The sequence below is a fragment of the Muntiacus reevesi genome, chromosome 11, assembly GCF_963930625.1.
Source record: "Muntiacus reevesi chromosome 11, mMunRee1.1, whole genome shotgun sequence".
Taxonomy (NCBI): domain Eukaryota; kingdom Metazoa; phylum Chordata; class Mammalia; order Artiodactyla; family Cervidae; genus Muntiacus; species Muntiacus reevesi.
Window position 1 is genome coordinate 28151773 of NC_089259.1, and position 24242 is coordinate 28176014.

Here is a 24242-nt window from a genome sequence, read left to right on the forward strand (position 1 = left end):
TGGACTGTGTCTCTCTCCCCCAGGTATGTTAGCATTTTCACAGCATGTAAGAGGGCCTTATATTATTGGCAGCTACCTGGTTATCTGGTACATACTAGCTATTTAGTAATATTGAATGTCTCCAAGTTAGGATACAGCTATTACCCACTTCCTTAGGTGGTAAAGAATCTGCCAGCGATGAGGAGGTCTGTGTTCTATCCCTGGGTTGGGAAGATCCCCTGGAGAAGGGAAAGGCTACCCACTCCGTATTCTGGCCTGGAGAATTCCATGGACTGTATAGCCCATGGGGTTGAAAGGAGTCAGACACGACTGAGCCACTTTCCCTATCATTACCCATTTAGGGCTTCCCTAGGTGGCGCTAGTGGTAAAGAACCTGACTGCCACTACAGGAGATGCTAAAGCCTTGGGTTAAATCCCTGGGTCGGGAAGACCCCCTGGAGAAGGGAATGACTACCCGCTCCAACATTCTGCATGGAGAAGTCCATGGATGGAGGAGCCTGGAAGGCTACAATCCAGGGGTCGCAGAGTCGGATGTGACTAAAGTTACTTAGCATGGGTTACCCACTTTGGTTCAAAGAGAAAACAGTAAATATGCATTGGAGACTGCCAACTCCATGTTTAAAAAGCAATTTACGACAATCCCTTATCCTTTCAAGGAGTTATTCTAACACAGACCTTAGATAAACATGTTTACACGCAAATGCTAAAAAAGTTCATTTTTAGCCTAAAAATGAAGTGCTAAACAAGAATTTTCTGAGAGTAGAGTCTCATCCATGTAATGGAATGAATATAACACATTTAGACTCTGAAATTTGTTGCAATGAATGGTGGGACACACAGACTTCTGTCGATGTTATTAGAAGGAATGCATCTAAATTAAGATTTAGTAGTGGAGTCTAAATTAAGCAAGTAACACCCAATAACAGATTACTGTCTGGAAATAGAGCTCATTAGCATAGTATAATTTAAAAGAGGTACATTTTAAAAATAGAGCAGTGGGTATATAGAATTTTAAAAGTGAATTTTTATTAATATCTTATGTTTGTCTTCTCCTAGGCAAGCTGTGAAATGGGCAAGGGGTCGGGTGGGGTGAGTACACGCTGAATTGAGAGGCAGAAGATCTGTCAGCTTTTACCTGGGGGCCTTGGGCATAAAGCAGATACAGCTCCAAGTCTCAACTTCCTTATCTGTAAAGTGAGTATCCACCTCACTGGGCTGTAAAAACGAATAATTCTAAAGAAACTTTATAAATCGTAAAGCCATACACACCTATGGTATTGCTCTTTTGTCTTATTGCTCTTCTGATCTTCATTCCTTTTTGTAGTCTTTCATTTCTGCTTCAAAATGGATGGTTCTCATGGGTCCATCTCATTGTGAGCAGTACAGTGCTCTTCTTGCCTTTGAATTTGGGTTCCTTGAGGCAACTAGAGACTTCCCTGGTGGCTCAGATGGTAAAGCGTCTGCCAACAATGCGGGAGACCCTGGTTCAAACCCTGGGTCGGGAAGATCTCCTGGAGAAGGAAATGGTAACTCACTCCAGTATTCTTGCCTGGAAAATCCCTTGGACGGAGGAGCCTGGAGAGTCGGACATGACTGAACGACTTCACTTTCACTTTTCACTTTCATGCACTGGAGAAGGAAGTGGCAACCTTGAGGCAACCCCGTTCAAGGATTAAGTAGAAATGTTTCTATTTTTTCCCTTAGCAGATACTGACTGAGCACCAGAAGTGAGCCCTATGATGTATGTTAGAGGCATTAAGGGTTATTACTGTAACTTTGGGGTGAGTGGGTGTGTGGGATGCAGTGAAAGCAACCTAAAAGGAATTTCCTGAGCTGAGCTCACTTGGAGAGTAAGATCAAACCAGTCCATCCTAAAGGAAATCAGTCCTGAATATTCATTGGAAGAACTGATGCTGAGGCTGAAGCTCCAATACTTTGGCCACCTGATGGGAAGAGTCAACTCACCGGAAAAGACGCTGATGCTGGGAAAGATTGAAGGCAGGAGGAGAAGGGGACAAAAGAGGATGAGATGGTTGGATGACATCACCGACTCAATGGACATGAGTCTGAGCAAACTCCAGGAGACGGTGAAAGACAGGGAAGCCTGGTGTGCTGCAGTCCATGGTGTTGCAAAGAGTCAGACACGATTGAATGACTGAACAAGCTTCCAAGGGTGCTCGGAAGGCAACCAGCTGAAGAGGGAGTGGCACCCAAAGGCTGACTGAGGTCCCAGAAGCAGGGAACGGCCTGTGTCCTTCAAAACCCCTGAGAACTAGGTGTTACCTTTCTACGGAAGATGAGGGGGGGAGCCTAGCAGAAGGCCCAGCAGCCACTCTGGGAAACTTGGGCTCCACCTGAATGCAAGGAGACTGCACTGAAGTGGATTAGGCAACAGCATGAAGGGTCAGGTCGGCAATTTAAGTAAATCCTCTTTTCCAGGAGTAAGAGAGGCAAGGTTCCATATCCCCTGCCAAGGTGAGTCAATCACACAGAAACTAAGACATCGAGTCTTCCAATACACTTTTGAAAGAGTTTTGAATTGATCAAAACCAAATGGGGGCTTCCCAGGTGGTGCTAGTGGTAAAGAACCCACCTGCCAATGCAGGAGACTTAAGAGAGGCAGGTTCATTCCCTGGGTCAGGAAGATCCCCTGGAGAAGGAAATGGCAACCTACTCCAGTATTCTTCCCTAGAGAATCCCACGGATGGAGGATTGTCTCCGGCTGCAGCCCATGGGGTCACAAAGAGTCAGACACGACTGAAGCGACTTGGCACACACACAAAACCAGTTGAGGGTAGTTGCAGCGAATGGGTTAAAGGTTAATTGGTTATTCCCAATTTAAAGGATTACAATCAATTTCTGTCTGCCACACACATGTACAGAAGAAGCATGAGATGAAGAAGTAAGGACAGGCGTGGGTGGTGGAGGGAGGAGACATCAAGGAAAGAACACTTGAATTTTGTCCGTGTAAGAGAAGAGAGTCTAGAGGGGGAAGCGGGAACAGGTCAGGTAGAGGGTTATTACCTGAAAGGAGAGAAGAGTAACCAAGTTCATAGGCCAAGGCCAAGGAGCCGCGAGAGAGAACTTGACCCTCCGGGGAGGGTGGATGCGGCCCCAGCCTGGAGGAAGGAGATGTGCCAGGAAGTGGTCCCCAAATTGAGCATGTCTGTCACCACCTGGGCATCTGGGGAGGACACAGATTCTGAGTCAGCAAGTCAGGGCAGAGGGTGGGGAGAGGGTAAGATTCTGCTTTTCTAATAAGACCCGCAGGTGATTCACAACATTTGAGATGGATAGATCTAGAGCCTTGTCCCGGGACCAGCAGCCTTGGCATCACCTGGCAGCTTGTTAGAAACACAGATGCTCAGGCTCCATCCAGACCTCCTGGATCAGGATCTGCACCCTCACCCTCAGGAGATTCCAGGGCACATTCCAGCCTGAGAAGCTCTGCTTCGGTTAACATGAGATGTGAGTCTGGAGTGAGAGGGAGTGGGAAAGAGTTGGTGGGAGACTCGGCTGGTGGCTGCTTCCAAAAGCCCAGAAAAGGTCACAGATATTCTTCAGCGATGCCATGTGCTTTGGGTACCAATATGATGAGTGGGGTTTTTCTGACTTGCTTGTTATATTTGAGCAAAAGACTTTCTGTTACTATGTGGTATGCAATGCTTTTATTTTTATTCAAGTCTCTTCATGTAAAAAAAAAATACTGCCATTTCTCTTTTAGCTGATTGATTTACCTTGTAAAACATTTCCTCAATTTCTGTGATGGACTCTGTGTTATTAAGGGCTCTCTAGAGAAACAGAACCAACAGTGTGTGTGTGTACAGAGAGAAACTTAGTTTAAGAAATTGGCTCCCACACCTATGGGGCCTGGCAATTCCTAAATCTGCAAGGAGGCCAGAGGCCAGAGGCCCAGGATGGCCCGGGGTAGAACAAGGTCCAGGTCTTCCTGAGGTCACCTGGTTCCTGCCTGCCACCAAGAGGGGTTGTGGTTAAGCAATCCAAGAATGACTGCTATCCTTCCATTGAAAAATCCAGAAAAGAAAATCCCATACTAGTCTCTATTAGGACAGTCCAGTTTAACAGGGTAAATTCTAAGCTCTGCTTCTAACTTGCCACTCACCAAACTCACATTTTATTCAAATAAAGCCATAACAGCAAGTTCAGACCTTTCATTCTATCAAAACCTTGTCAATCGTACATATATGTCACCTTTCTCCTGGGTTCTCTCTGTTGTCTCTTAAGAGTAATTATTCATGTCTTACACTGTTGGTTCTCTCAAGTTTATTCAAGCCATTAGTATCAAGTGTGAACATTCATTTAAAATCTGTTGGAACAGCATTTATCCTTCCAAATGAATGTTCTCTTCTTCAAAGTAATCATTTATTATAATGACACTGCTATTGCTTAAAGCATCTTTGAAATGTGTTAGAAACTCCGTTCAGAAATTGATGCACATTCTTTTGAATTTCTTAAATACAGGTATAACTTTGCTCTTTGAAGATAGACTGAGTACTTGAAACAGAAGACGTTTGAGCTGATAATTAAGGTAGGCAATCGAGTTAGGCAGTGTTATCCTTTGGCCAAAATTCAAACTCTAACTATGAGTTAATAAGAGAAAAACTCCCTCCTTCTGTAGATAATGTCCGGATTTGCATTCTTTTGGAACAAATTAATAGCTTCCAAGGTGACTCTCTCACTGAGAGCTTCTGTAATCTGTCACTTGGATAAACCAATCACTACGTATTTATTTTAAAACTAAATTTTATACTTACAGTCATTAATTTTATCACCAAAACTGGATCATAAGCATTTCAGATGCTTTCATTTTTGAATCTGTCCCTAAACATTGATGCTATTGTTCATACTAGCTGAGCACCTGTCACAAGACTGCATGCGTCTTGAAAGCAAGGGCCATGTTTTAGGCACCATTACTCAACAGCCCTCGGCTTCGGTAGTGGCTCAGACGGCAGAGAATCCACCTAGAGTGCGGGAGACCTGGGTTCAATTCCTAGGATAGGAGGATCCCCTTGAGGAGGGCATGGCAACCCCCTCCAGTATTCTTGCCCGGAGAACTCCATGGACAGAGGAGCCTGGCAGGCTAAGTCCATGGGGTTTCAAAGAGTCAGACATGACTGAACAACTAACCACACACACATATTTCCTTAGAGGCAGTGGACAAAACTTTGCTAAGTGCATATCGAATGAGTGGATGCACTTGGTTCCGAGTCAACTGATAAAAACATTTTAATGATAAAAGAAAACTTTTAGATCTTTAGTCCATTCCTGGAGTGATGACTGATGGCTTTTCAAAAAAAATGGACTTTGTCAATTTTTGTGAATAGAGTTTCTATTTCCTTTGGGATTAGAATAATTTGCATTTGAATAATAAACATTTATCATTTTCTGTTATTAAGGAAGATTCCCCTTTTCTGAAACATCAGCATCACTTTTTTCCTCCAAATACTTCCGTTATTCAACAAAGGCTCTTTTTTTTTCATTTATTTTTATTAGTTGGAGGCTAATTACTTTACAATATTGTAGTGGTTTTTGTCATACACTGACATGAATCAGCCATGGATTTACATGTGTTCCCCATCCCGATCCCCCCTCCCACCTCCCTCTCCACCCAAAGGGCTTTTTTTAAAAAAAATTTTTGTTTATTTATTTTTGGGTGTGCCCCGCAGCATGTGTGATCCTTGTTCCCTGACCAGAGATCAAACCTGCGCCCCCTGCATTGGAAGCACATAATCCTAACCACTGGACCACTGGGGAAGTCCCCCAAAAGGCTCTTCCTGAGAAAGTAGCTATAAAACCACAATTCTTACTGTAAGTAAGTACAAGTACAAGGACAACATACCGCCTGCATAGCATGATGGAATGGTCACGCATATTGGTCACAAATTTAATCAATTCTATGTTGAATGCTAAGGAAAAATTTAATTGCACAAATATGGCACATACCATTTCAAATACAAATGAAAGGACAATGGGTGGTGCTATCAAAACGTATCATACAGGAACATTCTTTAAAAGGATAAGAAAATTATACTCGGGACCCATAAATCTTTCTCATTAGAAGCCTATGTAGAAATTCATTCATGCAGATTTTTATATGTAGATAGGATGATTTTTTTTTTTCTTTTTGAAGAATGCCACTGTAGCTATGAGATGAAAAATGTATTGATGTGACTACAATGTATTATGGTAATGCATAGCTTTCTTCTATTTTGCTTTTAGTGTTAGGATTGCTAAAAGCTTATAAAATACCCAACTGACATTATGTGCTTTAATAGAGAGGACACAGCCGCATACATTATCCTTCTCCTGTCACATTTGGTATCGCATCACCTGGCCTCTTTCTACACAGGCCACTTTGTTAAGAGGGAGGCCAAGGGAGTTCAGATTTCAGGCAGCGGGGGGCAGGGTTACAATCATACCATCCTGGCCAGTCCTCCATCCAGCCTCACCTCCGATGTTTGTCCTAAGGTTTCATCCTACCAGCAGGATGAAAAACCGACTTGACTTCTGGAGAAAGAGGTCCTGGACTTTTTGCTCAGCCCAGTTTGCAAGACAATGGCACTGCTAACCTCATACTTGCTGGGTTTAGGTTCAGACAGGGATGTCCCCAAGCAGAGGGCCAAACCTGGAAATAGGAAGCATCTTGGGGCAAAACTTGGGTAAGATGGCTCTGCCTGGGAAACCCCCAGGATGCCAGGGTATGAGGTGCCAGGGTATGCCAGGGTATGATGCCTGCTGCTTCCCTCTGGCTCTTTGCAAAAGCATTCAAAGGAGAGGAACCTCCCAGCCGTGGGGCCAAAGCCTCCCATCCTGAAGTCAGCTGCATTAGGCTGCCAAGGCATCGTCCTTGGAAATGCAAGGAAGGGGGCCCTGTCAGAGGAGAGGGTCTGGAGGTACCTGCCTCCCCCCTCTCTCATGTCCCCTTAGCCCTCGATGCTGGCACAGGCCTGGGGTGTAGGAGGAACTGTGGCACATCCAACCCAATCAGACAAATGGGTTTGGTGTCTCCTCAGATTCCAGAACGCATGGAAATGGCAATTCCACCACAAGAGGCTCCATCAGAGATGATCTGGGTGACAGATTGCAGTTAAAAACTTCATCTATTGAACCTGAAAAAGAAGTTAAAAGGGCCTGCATTATTACCATCTCTGGAAAACCAAAACCAAAACCCTACAGTACCTAAAACCCACACAACATCCAACGTAACCATTTCAATGTGAACAGAATCCTGGCTTCCCCAGAAAATCTCAAAAGACAGAAACATGCTACTTGCTGTTCACCAAGATGATGCGAACGGTCACTTGCCTCTCCGTGGAATGGGCATGCAGGTACCGTTTCTCACTTAATGACAGAAGGCCCACAGGTGGGGACCAGATGCCAAGGACAAAGGTCAGTTTATGAGAAGGAGACTCTAACTGATCACCAGGGCAGAGTCAGTGGAGATGCCTGCCTGGCCACTGATGTGTTGTGGCTAGACCACCTGAGGTGCATAATTATGGCTCAGATGAGCCTTGAGGAATCTTCCCTCCCCTACTCTGGAGTGGAAAGGGGCCCCAGGACTGGCTCAGAGTAACCTTGCAAGGAAGCACCGCCCAACTTCACACGCCCCTCGGTGTCCCCGGGATAACCAGTGGACGCCCAGGCAGCCTGCAGGACAGAGAGTGAGGGATGGTGAAACAGAAAGCCTGCCCAGGCTGCCCTGGCCAGTGGGTGAGGCTGGAGGGTGTCCAAGGAAGGACCGGACATCTGGTTTGGGCACAGTCAGGCAAGGTAATCTTCCCCCAAGAGGATAAGCATATAAACCTCCCCCTCTTCCCACCATCACACATGGCTGCGATGGAACAGAACATAAAGGCATCTTTGTAAGGAACACCCAGACAGACAACATAAAACAACACGGAGGGGGAGAGGAGGAGGAGGAGGGAAGGCAGGAGGGAGGGAGAGACACACAGAGACAGAGGGACGCTGCTTCCAGGCTAAGAAATAACCGGGAGTAAGCTTCCCTGGTGGCTCAAATGGTAAACAATCCGCCTGCAAAGCAAGAGACCTGGGTTCAATCCCTGGGTCGGGAGATCCTGGAGAAGGGAATGGCAACCCACTCCAGTATTCTTGCCTGGAGAATTCCACGGACAGAAGAGCCTGACAGGCTATAGTCTTTGGGGTTGCAAAGAGTCAGACATGACTAAACAATTAATACACACTTTAAGCATTTTTGAAGTTGCCTTTCAGCACAGACTAGCCTGGGACAGAGGGCAGGCTCAGCAGAAGACAAATCCAGACAAGACTTGACTGGTGTCACTGTCTGAGCCACACCACCTGAAAAGTCTTACCAAATCCTGGGGAGGAGCTACTGCATAGAAACTCCAGAATGCACCAGATATGACCTGCAGTTTGTTAAGTGAAGAATTCTCAAGAGTTATTCTTTAGTGGTCTTAGAAACCCTGGAGAACCTTCCAAATATATTTTTTATAATTTTATTGATTTTATTTATTTTCTGGCTGTGCTAAGTCTTTGTTGCTGTGTGGGCCTTTCTCTAGTTGTGGCAAGTGCGGGCTACTCTCTAGTTATGATGGGAGGGCTTCTCATTGTAGTGGTTTCTCTTGTTGCAAAGCACAGGTTCAATAATTGTGGCGCAAGGGCTTAGTTGTTCTGAGGCATGTGGGATCTTCCCAGGCCAGGAATGGAGCCTGGGCCTCCTGCATTGGCAGGCAGATTCTTTACCACTGAGCCACCAGGGAAGCCCTCAAACATTTTTAAAGATGGATATCTTGACCACATGTCTTCCTCCCCTAACCAACACATTTCCCTAACATTCTGCTGCCCTGAATATGCACATCAGGAAAGCATCATTCTTCTTTGTTAAATTAGTGTTAAAAATACTTCAATGAGCATTAACATGTATCTATGTTAATAACATATTTTAAAATTATTTTCTGAGCGTGCCACACAGTGAAACCGCTGAGAGAAAAGCTTAAGGAACCTAAAAGGAAAAGTCACTCTATTCTTTTTTAAAAATTTTACTGGAGTGCAGTTGATTTACAGTGTTGTGTTAGTTTACTATATTTCCTTTTGGTAGTAAATGTTTCTCACGTCTTACTTTCTGAAAAATGTGATATTATATTTCCCCTTTATCAAGAGGCGTTTCCTTTTCCATTAATTGATTCTTTTCTCCCGTGATATTATTCTGCCCTGTAACTATCGTTCTGGGGGTACTTGAGAACTTTTTTTAAAGGTCATATTTATTTTTTCATTTTAAAATTTTCTGGCCCCTCCGCGTGGCATGTGGGATCTTGGTCCCCTGATCAGGGACTGAACCTCACTCCCTGCAGTGGAAGTGCAGAATCTTAACCACTGCACCACCAGGGAAGCCCCTACTTGAGAGTTTTTAACATACCTCTAGAAGTTACACTGAATTTTCGATCAGAAAAACTGCTCCTTCGGATTAAAGGTTCACTCATTTTCTCCAGAAATAATTTAATGGTCTCCTTCTTTTCTGGGCTTGTACTTGACAAATTTAGAACTTTTCCATTCACTTTTACAGTGGAATTGCTGAGCCCAAACCAATAGAAGAAATCAAACAATGCATCGGCTTTGAATTCATACGCAAAGCTCAAATCTTCTCCGTTAACAACCTTGTTTCCTGGAGGGAAAAAATTCTTTACTGCCTCTTGAAAATCAAACTGAAAGAGAAAGAAGCATTTAATTAATTACATGGATATGACGATAACATTATATTATAGACATACATTACCACACAATTATAGAATTAACAGCTGTTCAAAAGTCCAAACTATCACACCCTTTATTTCTATGACATAATTTTAAATAGTTGCCTTCATTTAAAAACAAACAAACAAGTCTTTGCCTTTGCATCAAGTTCCATCAAGTTCAAGGTAAAGACCTTGAACTGCTTGGTCAAACTGATATTTATTCTTACCCCATTTCTCAGAAGTTGCTAGAAACTAAGTTCACTTTATTGGTAGTGACAATGCAGCAATAGAAAATGTCAGTCTGGATTCAGTTAAGTGAGAGTTAAGCTCTAGGGACTCCATCCTGGCCTGAAATGCCCAGACCCCCTTCTGTCTGTGGCAGCCCTGGACTAACACAGGCCAACTCACCTGGAGCCGGTAGCTTTCTCCAATCACTGAGGAAATGACCATGTCCATCCCCTGCTCTATTTGTCTTCTTATCTTGGGATGCCTTGTGTTCACAAGAAATGCATATGTCCTTTCTAGAAATGAGGAAGCACAAGTCAAAAACAAGGGTGCACTTGTGACCTAGACCTACTTCTTAGAGAATTGTCGGCTTTCTGGTACCAGCAAGCCAAATGACATCAAGGGCTCAGATGCGCTAACAAGCATTCCTTGTTACACTGTGATCTGTTCCTGGCCCTCCTGCAGAGAAAGGCATCTTGACTTTGAATTATGAAGTGAGCAGGGGATCTGAATGACTCCGAACAAAATGAGCAGAGAATCGGCTCTATGAATCTGAATGAGGATGAGAGTGTTTGAGGAAGTCTCTTTGGAATTTGTAGGCCCATTCTTACTCTCTTGGACTCATTTTAAAGAACATTTTAGAAGTAAGTTTAAGAAATTCTAACGCTATCACAGAACTGATCCTCGTGACGCTCTACATATCACTTTGAGCAGGAGGAAGATGGGCAAATGGAGATATTTTCATATTGGAATTTGAGTTAATTTAGTTACTATCAGTTTGATTTCCTGGAAGAAACAATAAAGAAATATCTTTGAAATTTGAAGGCCACAGCATGAAACATGAAAGCATCTACAAGCATTTTTTCCCTTTAAAATTAATTTTTATGAAGAATAATTGCTTAATAGTGTTATGTTAATTTCTATTGTACAGCAAAGTCAGTCAACTATGCATATATATATATCTCCCCTCTTTTTTGGACTTCCTTCCCATTTAGGCCATCACAAAGCACTGAGTAGAATTCCCTGAGTAGGGACTCATTAGTTATCTATTTTACACATAATATCAATAGTATATATATGTCCATCCCAATCTCCCAATTCACGCCACCCTCCCTTTCCCCGCTTGGTGTCCAGGCCAAGCTTTGCAAATACCATTTATTTTCTTTATCCCAGTTGTCTCATCTGTGAGAGAGAGAGAAAACTAGGATTCTCATCTGTAAGAATCCACCTGCAATGCAGAAGACCTGGGCTCAATCCCTGGGTTGGGAAGATCCCCTGGAGAAGGGAAAGGCTACCCACTCCAGCATTCTGTCCTGGAGAATTCCATAGACTGTATAGTCCATGGAGTCGCAGAGTTGGACACGACTGAGCAAATTTCACTATCACTATCTCATCTGTAAAATGGGGATGGTATAAGTATCACGTAGGCAGGATGACCAGGCATCCTAGTTATGCCTGAGTTAGTTCTAGTTTATACCTTTGTCGCAGCATAATTATTACAGTTCCTGTTTTCAGGTCCAAAAATGTTCTCCTTTGGATGACATGCTCCACAGGGTTGTTGCCCAATTATTGACATTAGCTCATTCCTCACAGGAGTGTTTGATACGGGGTAGACAGTATGATATATCATCATCATCATCATCATCATCACTCTAGTCATTTTTGCAACCCCTGCAGGCTCAGAGATCACTTCCTGCCAAGACAGGAAGTATGAAAGAAAACTCAGAGGCAGATGACTTCTGCCGCAGGGTCATTTACAAGTTTGCTCTGCAGGCCTCTGCTGATGGCCTAACCCATCAAGCTTCCAGCCTAGCACAAGCTGACACCCTCTCTGCTTTCTCCATGTCCAATTTCTGCCTCATCAACAGGCCACAGTTCACAGCCCAGAAAGGCAGAACCAAACCCAAACTTTATACACCTACCTTTCGAGGAGTCCTTTTTCGTCTGTACATGAACAAAGAAGAGCATTGCTTTGCTCAGTATAGTTTCCCTGTAGTCTTTATAATCGCAGTAGTTTGTCAGTTCCACATATCTGTGAAAAAAGCAGAGAGGATTACAAATGCTATGTAGCCTCCCGCTGAAGTCAGGACCGGCATGTACTGGACACACGCCTGCTATATCCACAGACTCTCCAAGGGAAGTCCTCTGAACTGTATTCTTCGGGAGGCAGCCAGATCTTGTATCAAATAAGTAATTCCCCCTCCCCTGGTTGACTGACAGATCAACATGCCACCCAAAGGTGGCCTGGGCCTGGGGGTGCCTGGCACCAGCACTCAGCTCTCAGGGGCAGCCTTTACCAGATGATGACCACTACCATCTGTTTGGGCTGTAAGATAGCAGTGTGTGTGTATGTGCGTGTGTGTGTGTGTGTGTGTGTGTGTGTGTGTGTGTGCACGCATGTATGCTCATGCTCAGTTGTGTCCGACTCTCTGTGACCCCATGGACTGTAGCCCACCAGGCTCCTCTCTCCATGGGATTTTCCAGGCAAAAATACTGGAGTGGGTTGCCATGCCCTTCTCCAGGGTATCTTCCCAATCCAAGGATCAAACCCTCATCTCTTGTGTTGGCAGCTGGATTCTTTACCGCTAGCTACCTGGGAAGCCCCTAAGATAGCAATACCAGAGCACTATGTATCCCTGGATTGAGAATGAATTATACTTAATAAGTACACTTCTCAAGTTCTTCTCCAGTGTAGTCATCCTGACGGATGGATCTGAAATTTTCCTTTCCTTCTCTTCCTCTCTTCCCTTTTCTAATCCTGAGATAAACCCAGCCCCCTCCAGAGATGCAATATTCACATGAACTACTTCACATCTCCCCCGATTGTGAGCTTGTACAGTTTTAAAAAACTAATGTAGGACTTCTGCCCAGGGCCCTATTCAACTTAGCCTCCTTGGTCTTAGTTCATTATTCCAGCCCAGGAAGATCCTTTTACTTTTTGACTGTGCCTTCCAGCATGTCAGTTTCCTCTCCCTACTCTACACATTTTCCAAGCTGCCTTTCTGTGTCTCTACCTGCATTGTTGATTTAAAACAAGACAGATGCAAACTGGCTTCCTTCAAGAAGATGGCTAATTTTCTAACCAAACCCAAGTTCAGAAGCAGCTTGGACACAGGTGGGCTGAGAGGTACCCAGCAGGTTGGGGGATGCGTCTGCCCCAGGCCCTCTTCAAGACAGAGCGGCCTCCCTACTGATGGGCATCACTGTGAAGTCTGCATGGGGTCAATGGGGGGCTTTTGTTATAGCACTCTGTGTTGGCTTCTAGTCTCAGGCAGAGACCGCTCTTGCATTTCTGGCTTGTGGTCCTTCCAGAACCTGACCTGAAAAATCACAGCCTTGGAGATCGCCTGCAGCTGGGGGGCTCTGGCCACACAATCCGCAGCCTCCTTCTTCATCAACCCGCTTAGAGGGGCCGGAGCTGGAGACCTAGATGGAAGGCTGGGTCAAGAGCAGTGGGAGAATTTCTCTACCCCTGAATCAGGAAAACACAGCTTCCGCTAGTCTGCCTCCAGCTCTGTCTCTTAGAAATCTGTGTCATCATCTTTTTTTTCTGAGATTGTCAGATCTGATATTGAGAGCTTTTAAAACCTGACCCCCAGTGGAGCACCTGAAATGCTTCCTGCCTTCTATTTCACCAGGCTTTTAATGCAGCCTCCATCTCCCAATGCTGGGCACGGAGCGGGGGAGTGGTTACAGGGCTGCTCCCGCGATGGGTGAGGGGGACACAGGCTGGTGCATCCAGGCAACGAGAGGGGGGGCCGGTGTCCCTGTTCAGGGGTGTGGGTGCGAGGGGGCAGGAGTTGGGGAGAGGAGGGTTGGGGTGGAGAAGGGGGGAGCCACGGAATGGACTGGGTGAGATAACACAGATGCAGACTGGGATCTGCATGGCTCTTCCTCCGCGCCTCCCCCACCCCAACCCTTCCCCGGCAGAACAGGGTGGAGTGAGCATGGGCTGAGCGGGCCCCTGAAGGGCAGTGTCACTGTTCTTTGCCCCAGCTGACCAACTGCCAAAAGATCCTGGAGAAAGGAAGCAAAGGAGAAGGAAGGAGGAAGGGAATGACCCTTTGCTGGGCTCCTTCACTCCCATTCACTCATCCACTAAGCCTGGGTGCTGACCTGTGCCTTATGCAGCTGAGGCGCTCAGGGCCCAGGAAGTGGGGGTGGGGTTGCAGGGCAGCAGTACACGGGTCCCCCTGTGCTCCCCACCCCCTCTGCCATCCATCCATTCGGCTGTCAAGGACTGAACACAGGCAAGTGGGAGTGACCAGGGAAGCAGGTGAGGAGAGGCCAGCCGGTGAGGTCTGTGATTTCAGGGGGTGTGAGACAGGGCAGAGGGAGAAAGAGGAGGAAGAGCTTATAGCAGAAGAAGCAAAGACCAAGTCTGATTGGTGTAAATGTCAGAGAGACACATGCATGATGCTGGGCCGGGAGTACCACTGTGATCCATCCAAAGCAATTTTCACACTCTCCCCACCTTGATTATCGTGGAGTGAATTCATGGTCACTTAACCACTTAATATTTCCCTCAAGGTGATTCCTCTGCTCTCAATAGCCACGGTCTTACAGTCACTCTCTAGGGCGTGCGTGCATGTGTGTAATACATTCAGAAAGCCTGCAGTTTGGACTACCCAAATGACTTGCCTCTGCCTACAAAATCGATTGATGTCTCATTGGAGGTATCGTTGGCAGGGAAAAGATAAAAATCTCAACTTGGAAACAATCACTGGCTGGGAAAATAATTGTTTTCCCCCAGAATTCCACAGAAGAGGCTTTTTCTGAATGCTACTAGCCCTGATCAAAGACGAGGGACTTGGAGGAGGGAGGGGAGGGGGGTCTTCTGGAGAGTCACATGTTGAGTTAAATGCATAACCTAAACATGAGTCACTCCTTCTGGAGCCTGAATTTAATAAGATATCCTGAATAATAAGATGATGCTCGACATCATTTAATCTTCCTTTGATGATTTAGAGGCACTTTTAGGATCTTACCCGGGCTGTCAACAGCATCACAGAGCAGTGCCAGTTATCACTGAACCACAGATGTGAGAAAATGCTGCTCACGCGAGAGCTCTGATAACAGAATTTACAGACAAGATTGTGGCAAGATCCCTGCTTAACGCTCTATTGAAACCAGGTCGCAAAGAAGAAATATCTCCTTATGTTCATCCATTCCCAACCTCCCAGATATGGTCCAATTGTTAAACACTTCAGAATCACAGTGGAATAAATAAATGGGAACATCCCTTTTGAATTCAGACAGATGCACAGACACTGCCCTTCAGGGGCCCGCTGGTACAAAATTTGGATATGCAAGTCACTAAGACACAAAAAAGACTGAGGACCTAATTGTTAAACCTCACAGGTCTTCAAGTACCTGACATTCAACTGCCAGTTTTAAGATGAGCCTGACTAGACTACCTTAGTCTGATGAGACTAGCTATCTCATCTTTCATTATGCATATTTCTGAACTGCTAATGCAGATATTGCTCCTGTGTCCTGGATATTTATTATATTTGCTGAAGTTATCCCTAGGGAAGAGAAGCAAACAGTTGAAGAGAGCTGCTTTATTTTTTTTTTTTTTTTTGAGAGTTGCTTTAAACTCTGATTTCTTCAGTGCTTTTATTCTGGCCCCAGAATGCTCCTAGGTCGGAACTTTTATCAAGGGATTGAAAGGCAGAACACTTGATGCGAAAGCATGGTGGTGGTGGTGGTTTAGTCACTAAGTCGTGTCCAACTCTTGCGATCCTGTGGACTGCAGCCTGCCAGGCTCCTCTGTCCATGGGTTCTCTAGGCAAGAATACTCGAGTGGGTTGCCATTTCCTTCTTCAAGGGGATCCTCCCAACCCAGGGGTTGAACCCAGGTTTCCTGCATTGCAGGCAAATTCTTTACCAACTGAGCTATGAGGGAAGCCCCAGTGGAAAGCACAGTGATTCAAAATAAGAAGATTTAATTTGCATCCTGATTGACTGGCTGTGTGAACTCAGTCCCAGAGCCACAGTTCATCTTGACCTTGAGTGAGTTACTTAACCCATCTGATCCGGTCCCCTCATCAATAAAAGGGATATAACAGAATCACCTTCCATTTGATGATGTAATGTGCCCATAACATAGACATACAGATGTGGGCTCATAGTAGATGCTCAACAAACATTATTAGTGTCTTCAATTCTGGCCAACTCTGCTGGCCCGTGGGTGAAATTCTGTAAGCTTCTGACACACAGCCAGGGCTGTGTTCATTCGAGTTACCAGCAAAAGAGGACTATATAAGTATCTGAAAAATAAATGAGTAAGAATTTCTCCTCCCTCAATCCAATTTCTTTCCTCATCTTTTTAGTTTGGAATGTTAAAGGGAACAATTTAATGAAGGCAGTATCTGAAAGAACCAAGAAAGAACATTGAATTTTTGCTTCTAGCAAATTAGGAGTAGCTGAAAGATTCCCCACCCCAAAGATATCTATTCTTCTCCAGTTTCCTTCAGATTTTACATCATCTTGGAATGATTCAAAAGTCACTCCAAATTTTCCTGGCCCCTGACAATTTAAACTGGCTTCCCTCATGGCTCAGCAGTAAAGAATCCGCCTGTTAATGTAGGAGACTTGGGTTCAATCCCTGGGTTGGGAAGATCCGCTGGAAAAGAAAACGGCAAACCACTCCACTGTTCTTGCCTGGTGAATTCCATGGACAGAGGAGCCTGGTGGGCTACAGTCCATGGGGTCACAAAGAGTCAGACACAACTTAGCAACTAAACAACAGCTGACAATTTAATACTCAAAGACAAATAGAAATTGAAACACATGGCTCACATCTGTGAGTGTGTTCATTTCTAAAATATGTAGGGAGGAATAGAGAAAAAGAGGAATATATTGGATAGTCCTTGTGTAAAAGGCCCAGAAATTGCTAATAGCTTCCACAATTCTTTGCTAAGAATTTACTAAGCAAAAGCATACAAGGACATTCTTTCCAGTATCAACTTGTTAGTTTTATGCAAAACCTCCCCTACACACTCAAAACAGTTCCTTTGGTTCATCATCTCACCTTCTTCTTCTGCCCGACTCTTGTGAAATAAACAAAAATTTCAGATTCATCATTCTAATGTCTGTGGCTCTAATCATTGATATGCATGTTCAGTCATTCATTTCTGCAATAAACATTGACTAAGCAAATTAATAGGACAAACCTAGACAGTGTGTTAAAAAGCAAAGACATCACTTTGACAACAAAGGTCCCTATAGTCAAGGCTATGGTCTTTCCAGTAGTCATGTACAGATGTGAGAACTGGACAGTAAAGAAGGCCGAAGAATTGATGCTTCCGAACTGTGGTGTTGGAGAAGACTCTTCAGAGTCCCTTGGATAGCAAGGAAATTAAATCAGTCAGTCTTAAAGGAAATCAACCCTGAACACTCTTTGGAAGGACTGATCCTGAGGCTGAAGCTCCAATACTTTGGCCACCTGATGCAAAGAGCTAACTCACTGGAAAAGATCCTGATGCTGGGGAAGATTGACAGCAGAAGGAAAAGAGGGCAACAGAGGATGAGATGGTTGGATGGCATCACCAATTCAATGAATATGAGTTTGAGCAAACTCCAGGAGACGGTGAGGGACAGTGAAGCCTGATGTACTGCAGTCCACCGGAGTCGGACACAACTTGGTTACTGAACAACAAAGCACCTACTATGTGCTTGGCACTGGGGACCTAACAAAGAAAATAGTCTTGCTTTCTAGCAGCATACAGAAGCCCTTAGAAGAGGGCTAAGAAAACATACCATTTCAATATGAAAGGATTCACAACTAAGACCTCATTGCTTATAGTCTGATTATTGGACTTACAGCACTGACATCACAGGGGAGCTTGTAAAACTGCAAAATTCTGGGTCCCTCTTCAGCTGTATCTGATCTGAAATCTGTGTTTTAACAAGCTCCTCGGGAGACTTGTAAGCTTATTAAAAGTTTGAGAAGCGCTGGCCTAGGACACAATCCCTGTTACTCAGAGGCTTACAAACTAGTTAATCATTCAAACACACAAAGACCAGAGGAATGCACAGTGCTCGGCTTCCTTGTGTCCACAGGGCTATGTCCTGGCAATGCAAATAGGAAGAAGCAAAGCCAAGAGGCCTGGAGTTAGAATCATTTACTGAGCTGAGTCAGGTGTAGCAGAAGGGTTGTTCTGTCAGGCCAAACAGACAGCCAATGGGTGGGCAGAAGGAGGAGATGGGGGCCCAGGTGGGCGCAGGGAATCATGGCTTAGCTAAACCTTGGGGACTGTGGGTAGCTGCATTCAGGCCTGCAGGTGTGTGTTTGCAAGGACTGGAGTGTGGCTGGAAGGACAAAGCCAAGCTCCCGAGGAAGAAAGCATCAATGGCTTGTGGGTTTTTTTTTTAATTGCACCTGGTCTTAAGAAGTATTGCAGCATGCATATTCTTAGTTGAGGCACATGGGATCTAGTTCCCTGACCAGGGATTGAACCCAGGCCCCCTGCATTGGGAGCTCAGAGTCTTAGTTACTGGACCACCAGTGAAGTTCTGTGGCTCACGGCTTTTGAATCACCGCATCTGGGTTTGATTTCTGCCTCTGTGACTTCAGCAAGTATTTTAGCCTTGGTGAGGTGCATATTCTCACCTATAAAATCTGGCTGACAAGAGGGGCCCCATGAGGAGGCTGAAAGGTTAAATAGCATGTGAAGCATTTGGCGTTGGGGCTGCTTGATGAGAACATAAGCTGACATTGGTCCTGTGATGAAGATGTGCCACTGACTATCTTGAGGACTTAACAGATTTTAATTCTGAACAACTTATAAAGTTGTTGGCATTATTATTCCCAGTTTACAGCTGAGGAGACTGAGTCACAGAGATGAAGTAACTTTCCCCAGTCACTCAGCTAGTAAGCAGTGGGACTAGGGTACAAACCAAGGCGGCCTGGTCTCAGAGCTCATGATTGTCCATACTTTGCTGTTGTTCAGCCGTTCAGTTGTGTCTGACTCTTTGTGACACCATGGGCTGCAGCACGCCAGGCTTCCCTGTCCTTCACTGTCTCCTAGAGCTTGTTCAAACTCACATTCACTGAGTCAGTGATGCCATCCAACCATCTCGTCCTCTATCATCCCCTTCTCCTCCTGCCTTCAATCTTTCCCAGCATCAGGGTCTTTTCCAGTGAGTCAGCTCTTTGCATCAGGTGTCCACACTTACCCTGAATGGAATTCCATAAAAATCATAGTTCAGCACATAAGAGGTTATTACTTCATCAATACCACTATGCATTCTGTTTAAGGGGCTGCTATCCTGGGCAGGTCATTAAATCCAAGGCTCAGACCTAGGGCCAGAGCAGAGGATTGGTCGTGTCAGAAGTCCACTGAGCACAACAGTAAGGGTGGCCAGGCTCCATGCGGAGACGCTTCTGAGAAGCGGGACCAGGCCGCAGACAGGGCCCAGGCACTTCCCACCCACCGCGGATGGAGCTGACGCTCTCCCAGTGACAATCTAAGTGTGATCCAACCCTGACGCATCCTCCCCTGAGTCTTTACCCCCATGCGTCTCCTCCCCACCTCCCCTGCACTTCCTGCCCCAGGAGGCTCACCTCAAGGGGGCTGAGACCATCACCCAGCTAAGCGATGCTCAGATCTGAGCAGAAGCAGGTCACAGTGCTACTTCCAGTGACTTCCTTCAAACCACTGGACTTACTTTCTCTCTTAGGCGGATTATATGTGTACTGGCTGATGTAATCCCAGTCATTTATTTGAGGTTCAGGAAATCTATGAGCGGGCCGCTGTGTCCTAGAGGAAGCCAGAATTATTCCAGGTTGGAAGCAGCTAGCTGACAGCCTGGGCTGTAGTTAGACAGCTCTGCAGAGAGGCCCTGACCCTACAGTTCACCGGCATCTCACCCGGGGAAATTGCTTAATCTCTCTGAGTCCTAATTTTCTCATCTGTAAAAATGGGAAACAAACAATGGCACCAACTTTGCCAGCTTCTGTGAGACAATAGCTGTGAAATACTTTGTACCAATGCTGAGACTCAGGTAAACATTAAAGAAAAATGTATTTGCTTTTTTTCCAAGCAGCCTCTTACATGCTAGAGGACTGCTGAAAACAGGGATTAGAGCTCCTCTGTGAAATGTTGGCCATTACATCCCACTAACAGGCTGCATTACAAGAAAAAAGGGAAAGGTGTGTGTATGTGTGTGTGATAGTTAATGGTAATTTACACCTGGTACCCTGAGCAAATTTCATTTGTAACATGGGCGGGAATTCTGAGCTTGAATCTGGGATCTTTAGAAGTGTGCCAGAACTTACTGGGAAAGAGTAAATCATGCAAATTCCTCATCAGTTAAGTTGGCTAGAAATCACCGAAGGAAGGAAGGAAGAAAGGAAGACGTGAAGGATAGCTCAAGAGCAACTATTTTGAGACAGGAAGCTGCATCTATCTTCAAACCAAAGACAACTGGGTAAATCTGTGCCAGTTTGAGAAGCAGCAACTTCAGATACCTGAATTTTGACTGTGCCTCTCACTCCTGATCCGTGAGGGGAAAACCTCTCACTGCCATCCACAACTGTCTTCCCCTTCTTTCTAGAAGGCTCCCTCTGTTCAGACCAGGTTCCCTCCCAGTCCTGAAAGAGGACTGCACACCCACCTGCCACAGTCTGTCCCCCAAGAGGAAGGCAGGTTGTTCCACCTCTCGAATTATTCTCAGGTGCACCTTGACATTCCCAGGTACAAAAGCCCTCACGCTATTGCTTAGCCCATAAGAACCTTGTATTTGCTGATTCTTCTTTGCACCTTGGTCTCTGTCACCTCGTTATTGTTTATTTTGGACTCCAAACTGCCGGGGGAACCACTGCTGTTTAATTTTCCCTTATGGAGGAGGTGTTCAAAGCAAGAGTTTAACAACCAGATTTCAAAACCAGTTCAAGTTTTGCAGCGCTGTTGGCTGAGATCAAGGGAGCCAGCACTGCATAAGACCTAACCTGCAGCTTCAATTAACTCTGGACATTTTTATTTTTCATACTCTGTTCTCAAATACAATGCTTACTTCTTTTAAAAATCTCTGCAAATCTGATTTCTAGCTCAGTCCCTACCACCATCCCCTGCTTATGGCTTGGAATTTTCAATTCACTCAGAAAGAGAGAGATTTTTGCTGGGGAACCCTGTATCAGGCGCTCAGTGAAAGCCCTCACTATCTTTTGAGTAGAAAAGCAAGGTGTTCCCCAGCAGCTTTGAAGAAGGCATTTTAAATATCTCCTTTGGTTTGCTTGCCCCTCTTGACTTTATTCCACTCATAGGGTGCCCAGGGCTGTTGTCTCTTCCTGGAGCAAAGGCTTTCTAGCTTAATAGCTGTCTGCTCACTCATCTCAGAATCAACCTGTCCCGCTTCCTGATACCCAGCTGCACAGCACAAACGCAAGCTCCCCACCCCGCAGGTGACCTCTGGAGGCACCGGGTGACCTCTGGAAGCAAGAGACCCCAGCAGAACCCAGGGCGAAGCTCCCTCCTCCTTTGCCCTCCCAAAGCCCGCCTCAGATGGGCTTCAATCCTGCTGCCTTCAAGTCCCCTAGGAAGGGCTTCAGGCACTTTTCCACCGCACTTAAACATTCTGTGACCCTCCATCAAGTTGTTTTGGGCCCAGCTCTGCTCCCGGAAGCCAAACTCACTACACTCATCCTCCCAGAACGGAACTGCCCAGTCGACAACCAACTGCCCACTCGACAGCCCACATGGCCCCAGGGCTGGACTTCACGGGCTTTGGTTCTTTCTCAGACACGATTTATTAATTTTTTTTTGAAAAGGCAGAGATGGGCAACTGTAAACTTCTGCTTGCTCTCATCGGGTCTCCTCTAGCTGATAGCGCAGAAGAGAAGAACCGCTCCCTGCCCCTCCCCCCCACCCCAGGCTAAAGCCAGGGTGTGAGTCTCCGCTTAGCAAGGGTGTGCCCCCAGTTTGAACTCATTTGACCCGGTTAAGGAGCCAGAAAATAAGAATCATCAGCCAGTTCCGCGCTCCCCTCCCTGCCCACCCCCCACCACCCTCACGGGCGGCTTGGACAGCTGTGAAATGTCGGTGCAAAGGGCAGAAAAAGCCAGGGCAGGGGGAGCTCCGCACCTCTGGGTGATGTTAGCAATGAGAAAAATCTAGAAGTGTGATGGGAGGTGGGGGGTCCAGGCTGGATCTCTGGAAGTGAGGCATGGGGATGGGGATGGGGGTGGGCAGCGTGGAGGCCTCGGCGGGAACCAGGCGGCGGGCCGGGGTGCGCGGCGAGCCCACCCACCTCTTCATGTAGCTGCTCAGGCTGTAGAGCTGCCCGTCGAGGCGCACGAACCCGTCTCCGAAGACAGTGAAGCCCCCGCGCGCGGCGGCGGGCTCGGCGGGCGCGGGCACCACGAGCTGGTCGCCGCGCAGCTGGAACGCGCCGGGCTGCAGCCGCAGCAGCTGGCCCAGGGGCAGCAGGGCCATCTCGCAGTCGCACGTCCACAGGCTGCGCAGCTCCCCCGACGAGATGGACGTCAGGCTCGGCCTGGCCGCGGGCGCGCTCTCCAGCCCCGCCATGGCCGGGCTTCGCTGTTGATGGCCCGCGGGGAGGCGCCGGCGCCCCGACTCGGTCCGCCCGGGACCCCTGGACGCCGCTCAGGTCCCCGCCGGCGAGGAGCGCAGAGCTGCGGCCACCGCGCGGAGAAAACGGCCCCGGCGCCGCGCGGCCCTTTTATCCCGCGCCGCGCCCCTCCCGGCCCTCGGGCACGACCCCAGACGCTCCGGGCGGGCGCGTTCCAGCATCTCAGGACTTGGCACGCTCCCGCCCGGCCGCGCCCGCTCGCGGCCAAGGGTTTACTCATCTCCCTGGGGTCCGCCGCTCCACGCCTGGGGCTGGGCCCGCCCCTGCCTGGACACCGTGGGGGGTGGGACACACACTGCCAGAGGACACTGGCGCGGGGACAGTGCCAGGACGGAGGGGAGCGTCCACCGAGGGTGCTGGGTCAGGCCCGAGGTGGGAGCCAGGGCGCGCAGCTCGCCCGAGGCACCACACCTCCGCGCGCGCGTTGGAGCGAGGCATGCATCCCTTTCCCCGGCTCCCCACCTGGGGCCCTGGGTCGTGGGGCAGCGCCGGATCTCTGATCTCTACTCCCATGCCCCGCCCCCAAGCAGGAGTCAGATGCCAATCACCGTCTCCTATCCTTGCTTTCTGTTTTTTCCCTTCTAGATTATTCCGTGAATCTCCCCTGCTCAGCCTTTCCTTCGCCTGGATTCCCTTCCATGTGGAAATCCCACTGGTCATCGTGTCACTTTCCCACAGTGGCTTCGTGAATCCCCCGTGGATTCCATCACTTCGTTCTGCTTGCTTCTCTGGCACGGCAGACCACGGGGAGCAGTGTGTCCAGAGCGGGGGTGGGGGTGGGGAACCACAGGGACCCAAGGGTCCTCTCCTCCCCTGCCTCCCCAGAGGCTGAGCCCCTCGAGTCCTGGAACACCTCCGTGTGTTCAATCTGGAGATATTTGAGAGTTAGGTGTGGCTCGATTTGTACAAGGCATGAAAGGAGGGCTTTCCCATTCAGTTTAATTGTACAACTACTTCCAAAACATCTACTAGGGGACAGGCAAAGAGCTAAATTTTGAGAAAAGTAGAATGAATAAACATAAGCCCTGCCCTTGGCTAGCCTGTGCGTGTCTTTCAGTCGAATGCGACTCTTTGAAACCCTGTGGACTGTAGCCCACCAGGCTCTTCTGTCCATGGGGTTCTCCAGGCAAGAATACTGGAGTGGGTTGCCATTTCCTTCTCCAGGGGATCTTCCGGACACAGGGATTGAACCCTCGTCTCTTATGTCTCCTGCATTGGCAGGCAGGTTCTTTACCACTAGCCTCAACGTACTGTCTAACAGAGAGGTGGACAAGCAAGCATTCCAGCGATTCTACCACACTGAATGAAAATCTCTGTTGAGGATAAACCTGAATTTATGGGAGGAGAGTCCAGTCTAGCGCTGAGATGCTGGGAAGACTTCCTCAAGTACTGTAATTTAGGACTGACTCAACCATTTCCCGAAGTTTGAGTAGAACTTAGAGAATATCTTTAACTTGTCTTTGTGTGCCCCCACCAGGACCCTGCATAGGTTTAATCATGTGAAATGAGGTCTTTCTGTCACATCTCATTGGATCTCAGAATATAAAGAAGCTCCATTCACTCCTTTCTCCAGACAAGAGTCCCTTTGCCCCAGCATCTGTCTTTATGGCTGTGTCTTCCTGAGCAAATCTAATTTGTCCAGCAGGCATTGATACCGAATCAGTCTTCTGCAGGAGGAAGAGGGCGTCT

The 24242-nt window shown here is 47.0% G+C and overlaps 1 protein-coding gene across 1 annotated transcript; it reads right to left on the reverse strand.

Annotated features, from left to right (window-relative positions):
• Window positions 1-5638: 5638 nt before the first annotated feature.
• Window positions 5639-22660, reverse strand: MEDAG (mesenteric estrogen dependent adipogenesis). Its single transcript, XM_065902087.1, has 5 exons — window positions 22212-22660; window positions 11879-11988; window positions 10140-10252; window positions 9416-9701; window positions 5639-7130 (listed from the first exon to the last, which is right to left on the reverse strand). Exons 1-5 carry the CDS (start codon window positions 22487-22489, stop codon window positions 7006-7008), a joined length of 912 nt encoding a protein of 303 aa, XP_065758159.1. The 5' UTR covers window positions 22490-22660; the 3' UTR covers window positions 5639-7005.
• Window positions 22661-24242: the final 1582 nt, after the last annotated feature.

Bases quoted from the DNA above. Each gene is read 5' to 3' on its own strand.
- MEDAG (XM_065902087.1), bottom strand. From the start codon at position 22,489: ATGGCGGGGCTGGAGAGCGCGCCCGCGGCCAGGCCGAGCCTGACGTCC. The intron at 9,702-10,139 runs GTGAGTTGGCCT...TTTCTCTTTCAG, and splicing joins GAGAAAGCTACCGGCTCCAG to TTTGATTTTCAAGAGGCAGT. The intron at 7,131-9,415 runs GTATGTTAAAAA...CTTCTTTTTCAG, and splicing joins ATTCAGTGTAACTTCTAGAG to GTTCAATAGATGAAGTTTTT.